We start from the raw sequence: 12,302 nt of genomic DNA, 5'->3' as shown, positions 1-12,302 counted from the left end.
CTTACATCACACAGCAGATTAGCAATAAATAAAATGATACCTGAAGGGTCTGAATACAAATCCTTGGATGATGTTGCAAGAGTCACAGGTTTCACCAAACCAACGTCAGTGCATTTTGCTGAGCATAATGCAGTTACTTTATACAGTATGTTTATCAGATGATGCCAGCTAACAATACTCTAAACCAAAGAATGTTAAACAAAAATGTATTAGAACAAGGTACTTATAAAGACAGATGGCAACTCCCCAGTTAAGCATAGTTACATATGATGAAGTCCAGCTCTCTGGAGTCCAACAGCTTGACACCTTCAAGCATCAGGAAGCAGTTATCTGAGGCGTAAACAACACAATTAACAGAACCCAGTAAAGCTGCAGGGGAATTAATTACACTGGCAGAAGTATCTTGAGTCCAATCACAAAACTCTTTGCAAATACTACTCCTGGATAGCTGCAGTGAGGCAGTCATCCATCAAGGCTCTCACACTGCCATAATCCCTCAACCTTCTAAAGGATGTGCTATTTAACATGGTGTTGATCTAAGTATAAAACACAAAATACGTAATGAACACAAAGCACTTAGGTTTAGAAGCACTTATGGAAGAATTCAGGACAGCTTTACAGTGTATTGTGTATGACCGCACGTGCTATTTACTGAAAAAGAAGTTTCTCCTGCTCATTATAATCATATGGCATCTTACTGTTCATAGCATTTCTACACACTAACAAGAAAGAGCCTTCTCCCCGAGGAACCAGTTTCTCCAATTTGGGCAGTCACCATGCCCATATCTTGCTTTGCTACAGGAAGGCTTGTAACAATGAAGATGACAACGTCACATCTCTGTGGTATCAGTACAAAAAGACCCAGTTCTTCCCTTTGTTTTTTGCTCAGCTTGTCTGCTCCATTACAACTGCAGCTGTCAGTCAGCATCCATGTGTTCTTGTCTAGTAAGTAGAGGTTTCCCATCTGTATCACCAATCTTTTTCTGCATCTTTTCCACTGTGTTCAGTAAAGCTTCTCGCTCCTGCTCAAGAGTGAGAATAGACTGCTTCAATTTGCCTTCATTGGTTAACAGAAGCTCTACTGTGGCTTCCAGGTTTTGGATCTTTCCATTAGCCACCTGCAACATAAGGAGAAGAACGAGAGAAAAAATTTTTCATTAAGAACTGGAACCAGTCTAAATGACTTTTTTGAGATATGTTAATACATATAAAATAGACTTTCCAAGATAATGGAAAACTGCAAAGGTAAATGCAAGTATGAAGGTTATTAGACCTGTGTACTTTAGCCTACTGCTATGGCACTGCTTGTAACAAGAAATCCCTCTCTCACAACTTGATTGCTTTGTTTCATAGTTGAACTTAGACTATAATGCGAAGTAGATCAAACTAGAAGGTTACTAAGTSTATGAATTACATACTAAATTTCTAAGTATATTGGCTGAAGTCTTTTAATTACATTTTTTGTATTAACACAATATTTTATTTACTAGAAAATTATATTCTGTAGGCATTAGGGTACAGAAATTCCTGAGTCCCTAAGGCAAAATGACAAGTTTTTTTGATGTGAACTGAAGGTTAAGATAAGCTTCTGAATGGGACAGTTGGGAGGCTAGTTGTGACCAGATTTATTTGTTGAATTCCAGGTGCTTTGCAAAGCAAAGACAACCTAGCGTGCTGCGTCAACTCTGAGTCCAACAAATGCAGACTTGGAGGCAAAGGGGAAGGAGGTGATTTGGTGTAATATACAAATGGACAACACATCTTTAAAAATTCCAGTTATTGTGTATTCTCCATTCTTGTTTAAGAGGCTGTACACATGTACATTCTGCTTCATGGTGAAACAAAGTGTCAGTTCATTCAAATTCATGGTATGAGATCTGTAGCTGAGGTATTCTGACAAAAGCAGAGAACTGTTTGAAAGTTTCAACACTGCATAATRTCTGAAGCCTACAGCACTGGATGGTCTTGGCTTTCAGGGGAGTATTTCACTGCCTGGTGAGCTCACTGACCTTCATTTAATTATGGCAGGTTAACAAGTTCAGCCTTTGGGGCCAAAATACTGACACACCATGAACCATGTTGTCGGGTGATACATTTTCCCCACATCAGCAAAGGATCACCTTTGAGATTCTTTATAGGAAACCAGGACTATTGAGGCCCCCTCTCTAACACAGAGAAACAGCAGTGCAGTAGCAGTCAAGGTCCCCACTATGGCGTTAGGTGTCTAGCTGTTCAGCTCTAAAAAGGATATGAGCTTTGTAAAAAACTGCTTAGGGCTGCAAAGTATTTAGGGGCTGGAGGGGGCAGAAGATCCCTTGACATGGGGTATCTTCATAGAAGATCTCATCCTGAATCTCATCCTGGAAATCCTTCTCCCCTACACTACATCCACCAATTTCCTTGCCCACATGCCTGAAGCTTTGCGAAAATATTTTGCAAAGGAGTTTCTCTTCTGACTTCTCTAAGGCTGGTCTTAGAACCTGAAACAGGGTAAATTTTTCCTCACAGGATCAGAATTTACGGATTAAGCAAATTTTCCTGGTAGAGAGGCAATCTAAGTCTGCACTGATAGCTGGCTTTAGTCATGATACAGGATCTATGGCTGAGAAACCTGAACCCTTTCCCTCATCTATTATCTTACAAGGTCTATGTAACTCTCAGGCTCTTCAACAATGATCAAGAGGCTTGAAATTGCAAATAGAGCACATTGTCTACTTCTTACCCTTGAAGTCCCTTTCTCCATCAAACTAGCTGTGTGGTCAAAAGTTTTATTAAAAGTGTCTGGTTCTAATGCAGCCAGAAAGCTTATTTCCTGAGCAGTTTAGCAAAGAATAACCCCTACAGAGATCAGGTGTACTGCCTCTAAAAAATTGTCTAATGTCTATTACCCCTTAAGGCAAGTTTAGAATTAGTTATTGAGACAGCTGCAGACTGAACATGCACAGAGCATACATTAGTGATTATTTTGCATTTTCTAAGCAAGCTGGATAATARTTTTTCAAAAAAAAGTGTTGTAAGAAGGACTATGTCTTTACAGATAATGTATTCCATAGATGATGTCTCTCTCATTTGTGACACTGGCGTTAGCTTTTCCATTTGTGATAGACTAGTGTCTCTGCTGTAATAAAGCAGTGACTGAAAGTGTAAAAATGAAGCTGAGAAAGCACTTAGTGTTCTTTTAGCCATCATCTACAGTTATGATTTTAATTACAAGAGGAAAGACAATTTGATGAATAAACTTCTCACTAACTGCAAGCATATGTTCTATCCACCCCTCTCTATGCACTTCTTCTGCATTGAAACTTGAAAGGTACTAAATAAAACTGCAAGTGTCAAAACTTTAAGTCATTGGATGAAACACCAATCTCTTTTAGGTCTTAATGTAGGATAGCCTCTTCTGAAAAGATGGATAAATTACAATGTTAATAATCAAGAAACATAAATTGTACCTGTAGTTCTTCCAGGAGATCAAAGTTCTGTTTGCGCAAGCTACTGTTTGCCTTTTCTAATTTATCCAGTCTCTGATTGTCATTTAAAGATGAATCTATAAGCTCATCCTGAAGCACATGGTATTCAACTTCATAAGCTTGCAACTGCTTGGCAATATCCATTTCAAACACCTGTTGCATATAAAAATAGTATTAGGTGCTGTGCGGATCAAAAACATAGCTCAATCAATGTTTTTAAGTCTGTGGATGTAGACAGGGGTATCTAATCTTCTGTGTACAAAAAGGGACTTAATTTGACATATTTATGTTTCCTACTCTGGAGATGGTAAGATTGAGGCAACAGAGATCTGGATCTAGGGCACTGGATCTGGATTCTATTTAAAACTTTGCCACTGATTTGCTGTCTGACTTCAGGAAAATCACAAARTTTTTTTTGTTTGGGTAGTTGGGTTTTTGTTTTGTTTTGTTGTTTTAAGATTTCAATTTAATGCAGCACACATCGGCATAAACTATCCTAGATGTATCCAGAATTAGATGTCACTTTTCTAAAATGCAGTCCAAGCCCCTGTGCCACATATACACGTATAAGACTTTTTTAGTAGCACAGCAGAGTGAAAGCTTCAAATGAAAACAGTAAGCACTGTTAGATTTATTTACGATTTTACTTTACTCCCAGAGACTGAAAGAAAACAAAAAAATTATCCTTACTCCAATAGACTTAATGGAAACATTATGTAATGTCAAAGCAGATTCCTATTATCATTAGCTATGAATCACAGAACTTATACATGAATCACAATCTTATACATGAATATTCAGAAAACCTTCTATTTTAAAAACAGATAAATAACTTGAGGCACACAGAGAGACCCAAAGGAAAGAACTACTATTGTATTTTTCCCTTCTCTGGTTTCAGCTAACATCTGATTTCAAATTATCTAGGAAAACTCAGCACTAGGAAACATAACTCTAAGGTCCTTGAACAAGTTATCTCCTTTGAAAGCACTGAAGAAGCTGCTAAATGGAAAGGACAAGTATGCCAATCACAGAACCTAGTGGAAAACAAATCTCAGGTTGACTTAAAAACACATCTGAAAAATAGCTCGGGAATAAAAGTTAATGGGTTAGCCTTTATTTTTAAACCTCTTGTACTATATTTCTCTTGGAAATAAGTCAAAAATATCTGTTGAAGTAACAAGAATTATTTTCCATTTTATTCATTTAGTTTCATCTACAAAGCTTTAACTGTTGGATGCAGTTAAAGAAAACATCAAATTTGTGAAACAAGGGAGAGATCTTAGATACCTGTTGCATATGTTATAAAGAATTCTCTTGAGTAGTTGTACAGCAACATGAGTTCACATACTGACCACCTAAACATGAAAGGCTAGAACACAATTTTAATTTAGTTTTAGCAACGGATACATAACTCCATGTTCTATATGATCTAGGCATCTCTGGAGAACATACACTGTCATAATTTCAAAAAAACAGATGGTGCAATTCAGTAAGGCAAATTGTTGATAGTTCCTCTCATGACCTCTGCCATTTCTAGCCTCATCTGTGCTCTTGAGAAGGAGGGAAATCCCTGCTGTCATAACCAGAGTACCAAATCTAAAAGGGGGGAACATGAGACAAATCAAAAGCTTAACTTGAAAGCTAACAAACTGAAGGCAAGTTACAGCATGTAAACCAAAGGCCAGGCTACAGGAGGGGTGAGGAGCATGGGGATTAGCCCAGCAGCTATGTACAAACTGCAGGGCTGGTCAAACAGCTGCTCCCTTCAAAGGCTGCCCTGATCAAAGCAGAGGAACTGCTCTGCCTTCAACTCACTTCAACCTGCCCAGTTTGAGTTTAGAGCAGTTGGACAGAGCCGCCTAAAATCAGAATATCTTTCCTTCCTTCTGCTCAAAGCCAGGGGCTTTCTGCAGCTTGCCTAAGCACTGCAAGTCTCTGTGGAGCTGTGTATGCAAGGCTTTGTGCCTGGTAGATAACCTGCTCCTCTTTACCCCCTACAAACCTCTTCTCTTTCCTCCCCCACAAGCTCTCTAATTCTCCCTCCTTCAGCCAATACTAAGCACCAGGTGCCTGCCTCCTGGAAGCTTTGCTGACTGGAACAGATGGGAACCCCGCACAAGCAGTCTGCAGCATACCGTGCTGCCGCTGGCTTTCTCTATCAAGCCACAGGCTTTGCAGATTTTTCAGTCCTGGGTGAGTGGCAGGCATTTGCAAGTCAGCACAGTCCACCCTCCAGTGTTTTGGGTCACAAGAAGCCTTCAGAAGAACAGGCTAAAAAGAGTCTTCTATTTGCCTGCCACAAATTAGATGTTACAGCTGGATCTTTTCAAGTATAACAGTCAGGGTTTATAAACAGACAACCCTTATCTGCAATGATCTGTGATTTTTTTCAAATCCCACAGGTAAATTCTGGAGCCTCCTTTTAGCTTAGCAATATTACATCATTTTACCTCTCTACGATTATAAATTCATTGCAAAGATTTCCAGGCCTTGCTATCAAGAACCACTGCCTATTGCAAAAGGCTACATGGCCCATGTACCATTTCTGGAAGAGCAAAAGTACTGTTCTAGCATACTGAACTAACGCCTTAAAAGTTGGTATAGACAAAGTCAATGTAGGGAGGCCTCTAATTTGGTTAAAGAAAGTCAGCATTTGTGAGGCTCTTGTACGTCAATTTTTGCTTCTGAAATCACATTCAGAGAAGAAGATTCTTGGGAGACAGGAAAGTCCAGAAGGCTTTTAGCCCACCTTGCTGCTTACCTTACGGCATGTAGTGCATATGGACTAAAATATTGCTGTCAATAACTGCCATTACGCATACTTCAAAAAGTAAAGTGCAATTTTCTTTAAAGCCTCTATAAAGTGACCATAACCAACATGTAAGAATACAGGTACACTATAYTAGTCATATGCTTCCAAAAAAGTTCAACATTTTAAAAACTGCAAAAACAGAATTCTTCTCAGCTGGAAATAGCACAATATACTTCAATCTGTTGTGATTCTTCTATCAACAAATAACTCTTATTAAAAAGTGTCATTTCTTTAGCTACTACTCATATGTTCAGATTATTTCATACCTGACTAATGGTCTTTTCCATCTGTACCAAACCCAAGTTTGGGAGAGTGCTTTTAATAAAATCAACTATAGTTTCTAGGTTCTCATGTTGTAGAATCAAGGGCTTGTGACTTCCCAAAAGGCTTAAGGCCACTTTAAATATCACCTCTGACCCTTGAAGAAAGAGCATATCTGTGAAAATAAAAAACAAAGTACATTAAGCAAGTGCATCTTTGTCAAGGATATTAAAACAACAAAATGTCCAAGGATAACAACTTCTTATAGGGTAGATCAAGAGGCTAGAGGTGCTCTGCTGAACAGGTACTTTTCTTACTGTCCTTATGGCTTTAGAAATCATGCAGGATCAGGATTATTACTAATTAATTCAAGTGTGAATAGTACACTTAACTAACATAATCAATTTAAGCTGTTTGGTGAGATATAGATAACAGCCAGGAAGAATATCATTCACAAACCCATCTGACCAAAACCAGCATTTTTTACTCTCCTGCTACTAAAACTCAGGCTCTACTCCTGGTTTTATTGAGGGACTTACTATGGGCAAAAGTATTTAGCATATATAAAAAGGTACTGATGGAGGTGTAAAAGGAAGAGAACATACTGTAGTTGTAATCTCTTTTTCCTAAATATATTTTTAATTTTTTAAAGGGCTTCTCTCTTTCTCTTTCCCTTCCCTGTCATTGAAGCTGTGAATGAAGTTGCAATTACTTACAAAGTAGCACAATGATGCCAAATGGATAGTATGTGTTAATGATCAAAAAAGAAGGGCCTAGGAGAGAGCAAAAAAGGAAAACACTGGCTAATTGCCTTTCTCAGTAAAAATAACCTCTCTTTTCAAGTTTGTATCAGACTGAAATTTCTTCTTACAATCTCTTGTATTYAATGTTGAAGCTGTAACTCATTTCACTCCTTTCTCTCTTTCTTTCTCTCTCTCCCCCTCTCTGAGAAAGAAAAGCACAAGTAATAACTAACCATAAATCTTGCACTTGCCACCATTCATCCTAAAAGTGGTGTAAAGTGTTTCAACTCTGATTCAACATGAAGTTCAAAGGCAGGAAAGCGATAACAGAGTGGACATCGACCTCAACTGAAACTGCCAAAATACAGGAAAATGCTTTATAGGGAAAGCTATGTTTTCAGACAAGGAATGCTAAGGAAGAGGTAGGAAACACAAAGTGAAAACACAGAGCTGAGAATAATGCATATTTATGATTCAACACCTGCCCCATACAAACATGTAGATTAACTCAAGGTGACCTGTAAGTTGTTAATGAATGTCTGTATGAGCTGAGCTGGTAATATATGTCTGAAACCCTTCTCTCATTTAAAATAGAGAGTACTTAACAAAGACCCATTTGTTATCCACTCCCAAGGCCTGCTCAAAGTGGGCTGTCAGCCAACAACAGTACAGTAAAGGCACCCGAATTACTGTCAGCATGACTGGCAGACTACAGGATTTAAAATCAAGTTTTATCTACAATCTCGGAACAGAATGAACACCATTCTACCAAGTTTCCTCCACTACTAAGTAAATAGGGGGTATTCAAAACCATATCTTTGTATGCTATACTTTTATTAGATTCTACTAAGGAGAAGTGCTGAAAGTTTGGACAGGTAATTAAAAAGTAAAATGTAGTTTTGCTATTTGTCTCACAACAATGTCTTTAGGTTAACCTCTTCATAGCCTACTGCTTTTATATATTGCTTGGATATAAAAATTTAAAACTACTTGAAAAACAGTAAGCTCTGTGGAAATCTAAAGGAGGTACTCTGCAGCAGTTATATTATTAAATAGTAGTAGGGCTTAAAACATCAAGGGTTCAAACATATCATGGCTAACAGAGCTAGAAGATGGCAGCACATTCTATTTGTCTTATTACCCTATACACAAGTTACCTGGACATTAAAAGGCAAAATTTTTTCTTCTCAAGTTCTAACAAGTGAGCAGTGAAAATATACATGTCACATTCTGCAAAAATGCATCAACGGGTGGGTCAGAACTGCTTGGCTCATAGTATTTTCTGCCATACTGCTAACCACAGCCTAACAAAGTGACAACTCTAGCACTGCTAACCGCAGCCTAACAAAGCGACAACTCTAGCCTTTTTTTAGGTTTGAGGTTGTTTTTTTGTGTTTCAGAGTCTTTATCATGGGTGAAATTTACTTTTTGAATGTAAAAGAATTACATTCTATGTTCTCATCTAATCACATACTTCCAGCAAACACTGTTTTAAATAAATCACCACATACTTTGAAACATTAAAAACTGCAAGTGTTGGTCATGTTAAATTTTGCCAGAGATCAGAGGTGATGGCTTCAGTCACACATGCTTTTCTGTTCCTGACCTAAAATGAGTTCTGTGGAGATCATGAATGTATCTATGCTCTCTGTTCTGACCTAAAACCTTTGCTTTTTAATGCTCTACAATCTTCCAGTGACAGACAAAATACAAATCTGTGTATTAAGGCAGAAATCCAAATATACTGGATACACAAAGCACTTTCTCATATGTCTCAGTGGAGTTAAAAGTCCAAAGACTATTATTAACATGTACAATACTACAACTGATTATGGATGACTGAAAGAAAACTGATTATAAACTCCGTATATGACACATATACAGCACTTCATTTAATTCCTGCAGATAATTACTGTCAGTTAGATACCTGTCAGTGTGAAGTTAACCTGTGTAGAACATTACACTGTTCCTCAAAAAAATGCTCTTTTCCCTGGAGTTAAGACATTAATTACAGGACTTGTAGTTCTACTTAGCATATACCATCTTCACCACTATGATGTCCTGTAACACTACTTTTGGTATGACCTTAAACAGAAACAGGACTGGATTCTTGTTAGCTCTTCTTGGAATCTACATATATATTTTTGTTCTTGTGGTAGATGAGACTATAATTTTAGAAGTTAGGAAACTGTCAATATTAATACCTGAATAAATCATTGTTTCTTTAAATCTCTTAGGTAAGAATGATTAAGAAGAATGCAAATAGCTTTCTATTTGAAGAGAGGAAGTAGGGAGAGAGCTCCAATTCATCATGCTATTAATGGAAGATCCAGTACCACAGAGTAAAACTGAAAAACAGAAAACTGAAAAAAAACAAGTCTCTTCTCAAACACCAAAAAAATTTATGGAATACACATCCAGAAGATAGCATTGAGGTAAATTCTTAATAGGATTTTAATAATAAGAGAGACAGAGAGAGACAGAGAATGTGACTTCTGTAGATTCAAAAAAAAAAAAATTTGGTAAAGTAAGTGACTTTGGAACCGACAGGTCATATGTTACCAATCATTTTCCAGTTTCACAAAAGTGAAGAGATTATCCTTCAGGGTAAAAATGCAAGGATAACAAACGCTATTTTAAAAGCCCAGTGTTTCTGAAGAGAATGATTAAACTGTAAGTGTGTGTGTGTGTGCATGTTTTAGAAACACAATCCTCAAAATCATTTTCCACTGACAATGTTCGAGACAATGACAATGGAGTAAATGGATGTGTTTCTCAGATGATGCTTTAGTTGCATCTCTTTTCAGCTCAAAACTAACTCTAGGTGTTAAGGTGCTACTGTCATAATATTATGCCTTCATGGCATAAAATTTTACATCATTTCTAAGAACAGTTGAAGGGTGGAAAAAGGTAACAATGAAGACGAAAAGACAGGACAGTTCAGAACCCTCCCTTGCTCTCCTTCACTCTCTTTCCATTTTACCACAAATGCTAAGCTTCCTACAGGATGACTTCTGTTGTTTTTCTTCTGCTCATCAACAGTATGTTCAACACTTCTCCCAGATGTATGAAACAGGTTGGATGATATGCTATTCCTAGTAGCAGGATTTTGAATATAAAATTTCTAAAAGAACAGATGGAAGTTTTATGAGGAATTACCAAATACTCTGGCCACAAATCCAAGGGGAAACTGGGAGGCAAACATGGTGAGAAACCAGGGAGCAGCATAGAGACTGGGGCCAATCTCATGTTCCTCTAGGTGGTTGTAGAGATCTCGATGGTAGTCATGAAGAAGTCTAGACAGTTGATACATCTGGATCTGCATGGAAGAGGATTAGACAGACTAAAGGTAAATAGGTTTTAACAGTCAGAGTAGCAAAGTCTATGCTTCATATTCTTACTAGAAACTGTGCAAGATACTTATCAATTGATGTTCAGGCTGACTTTTGTGAAGAAAAAAAAAAGTATTCAGGAGCCATTTCAGAGACCCAGGAGCCTGCAACAGGTACATTTGCAGGGTCACTTGACCCTCACACAACAAACAGCAGAATTCTTGCTATTTATGGTTTCCATAGTTTCCCCAGTAGCCTCTTTTTATTTGAAACTAATGCATTTAAGATGAAGTATTCTTTTTGCAGATTATCATTCTTCATTTGTGAGTACTGAATTTAAGTTCAAGTGCACATTTTGACAATACTATCTGTACTGCATTATTACTATTTAGCATTAGCATCCTGTTATCAGAGAAACAGAACCCATACCTGTAAAATAGTCATGTCGGGACGATACTGTTTTCTCAGGCCCATGTCAAACATGAGAAACTTCAGCATTTTAAAAGCATCCTCTTCACTCATATGAAGTAGCAAAACACCTGCTACAAAGCTAAGGCCCTGGCAATATCCTACTTCCTGGTCCAGGAGGGAATAGGCTTTCAAAATATTGTAGAGTGACAGCTGTCCAGCTCCCAGCTGTGCTGAGAAGTATGGATGCGTTGGAAATGTGCGTCCTGTGAAAATAGCAGAGGTTAGCAATTTAAACTGAAAAATGAACAAAAAGCACTCTTGCACTGTTATTAAACATTTTTTTCAAAAGGTGGATTCTCTTTGAGTCAACCTTCATGAAGACTGTAAAAAAGTTAACAGTACAAAACTACAAATGCTTACACTCTACAGAGTGTAATTGGTTTTGTTACATTAGTTACAAAGTTAATTTGGAAATTGTCAGAGAAGACAGGCTCCGAGATGGGGAAAGTCTGCTGCTAGGATCAGCTGAGTGACTAGTTCTTAAGACTGGACCTTGATCAGTTTGTTAAAAGGCTTACAGGCTGTGGTTGCCCAAAATAGTGAGAGGCCGGACTCAGTGGCTCCATGCCTCACCCAGTCCTCTTCTCCTAAGTGTTGGCTTTTGGACAACTATTAGGATCCAAATAAAGACTCAGAACATGAGTTCTTTGGGTCAGGGCTTGTTCCCTTTCTGTTTTCTTCTTGACTTTCTTTCCAGTAACTGTGTCCCTTCCTACCTCTCTCCCCACCTCGGTCCCTCCTCCTTTTCTGCACCATAAAGTTTGGACTCCTTCATGAGTTGATTGAGTTCACTAACTTGGCAGAAAACTCCTTTTTGTGGGGCTAGTTTTTCTGCCTTGTCGCTCAGGGAGGTGTGAGTGAGTTGTGGGAGCAAAACTTTCCCAGGGTGGCAATGGGCTACTGGATCTGTTCCCCACATCTCTCGCAATCTCAGACCATGTGTTAATTGCAGAGCTATAGAAATGGCTCAATTGCATTCCTAACTCTTTAGATCTAGAACAAGGGGATGATCTCCACCCCAGACTGGCTTATCTGTAAACTTTAATATAGAGCTGGGATCAATTTGTCCTTAAAATGAATCAGTCCAAATATGTAACTTACATAACCAGTTTGACTCACAGCATTTACTCAGTGAGTTAAAACACAATTTGCCTTTTCTTTCTGGAGCTCACATACGATATTTCTAGAATTGTGCAGCTATACATATACATATATA

At 38.0% G+C, this 12,302-nt stretch overlaps 1 protein-coding gene across 1 annotated transcript; it reads right to left on the bottom strand.

Moving 5' to 3' along the window:
- Positions 1–623: 623 nt before the first annotated feature.
- On the bottom strand, positions 624–11,294 carry LOC112967636 (TBC1 domain family member 1-like). Its single transcript, XM_026068990.1, has 5 exons — positions 11,045–11,294; positions 10,443–10,602; positions 6,546–6,715; positions 3,450–3,620; positions 624–1,118 (listed from the first exon to the last, which is right to left on the bottom strand). The coding sequence occupies exons 1-5, from the start codon at positions 11,135–11,137 to the stop codon at positions 918–920; spliced, it is 795 nt and encodes a 264-aa protein (XP_025924775.1). The 5' UTR covers positions 11,138–11,294; the 3' UTR covers positions 624–917.
- Between the last annotated feature and the right edge of the window lie 1,008 nt (positions 11,295–12,302).

This window comes from Apteryx rowi, unplaced genomic scaffold (genome assembly GCF_003343035.1).
Source record: "Apteryx rowi isolate R43461 unplaced genomic scaffold, aptRow1 scaffold_1051, whole genome shotgun sequence".
Lineage (NCBI taxonomy): Eukaryota > Metazoa > Chordata > Aves > Apterygiformes > Apterygidae > Apteryx > Apteryx rowi.
This window is presented reverse-complemented; position numbering and strand designations above follow the sequence as displayed.

Excerpts from the sequence above, each read along its gene's own strand:
- LOC112967636 (XM_026068990.1), bottom strand. The coding sequence starts at position 11,137 with ATGAGTGAAGAGGATGCTTTTAAAATGCTGAAGTTTCTCATGTTTGAC. Across the intron at positions 10,603-11,044 it reads CCGACATGACTATTTTACAG|ATCCAGATGTATCAACTGTC; the intron begins GTATGGGTTCTG and ends TCTTCCATGCAG. Across the intron at positions 1,119-3,449 it reads ATCTCCTGGAAGAACTACAG|GTGGCTAATGGAAAGATCCA; the intron begins GTACAATTTATG and ends CTTATGTTGCAG.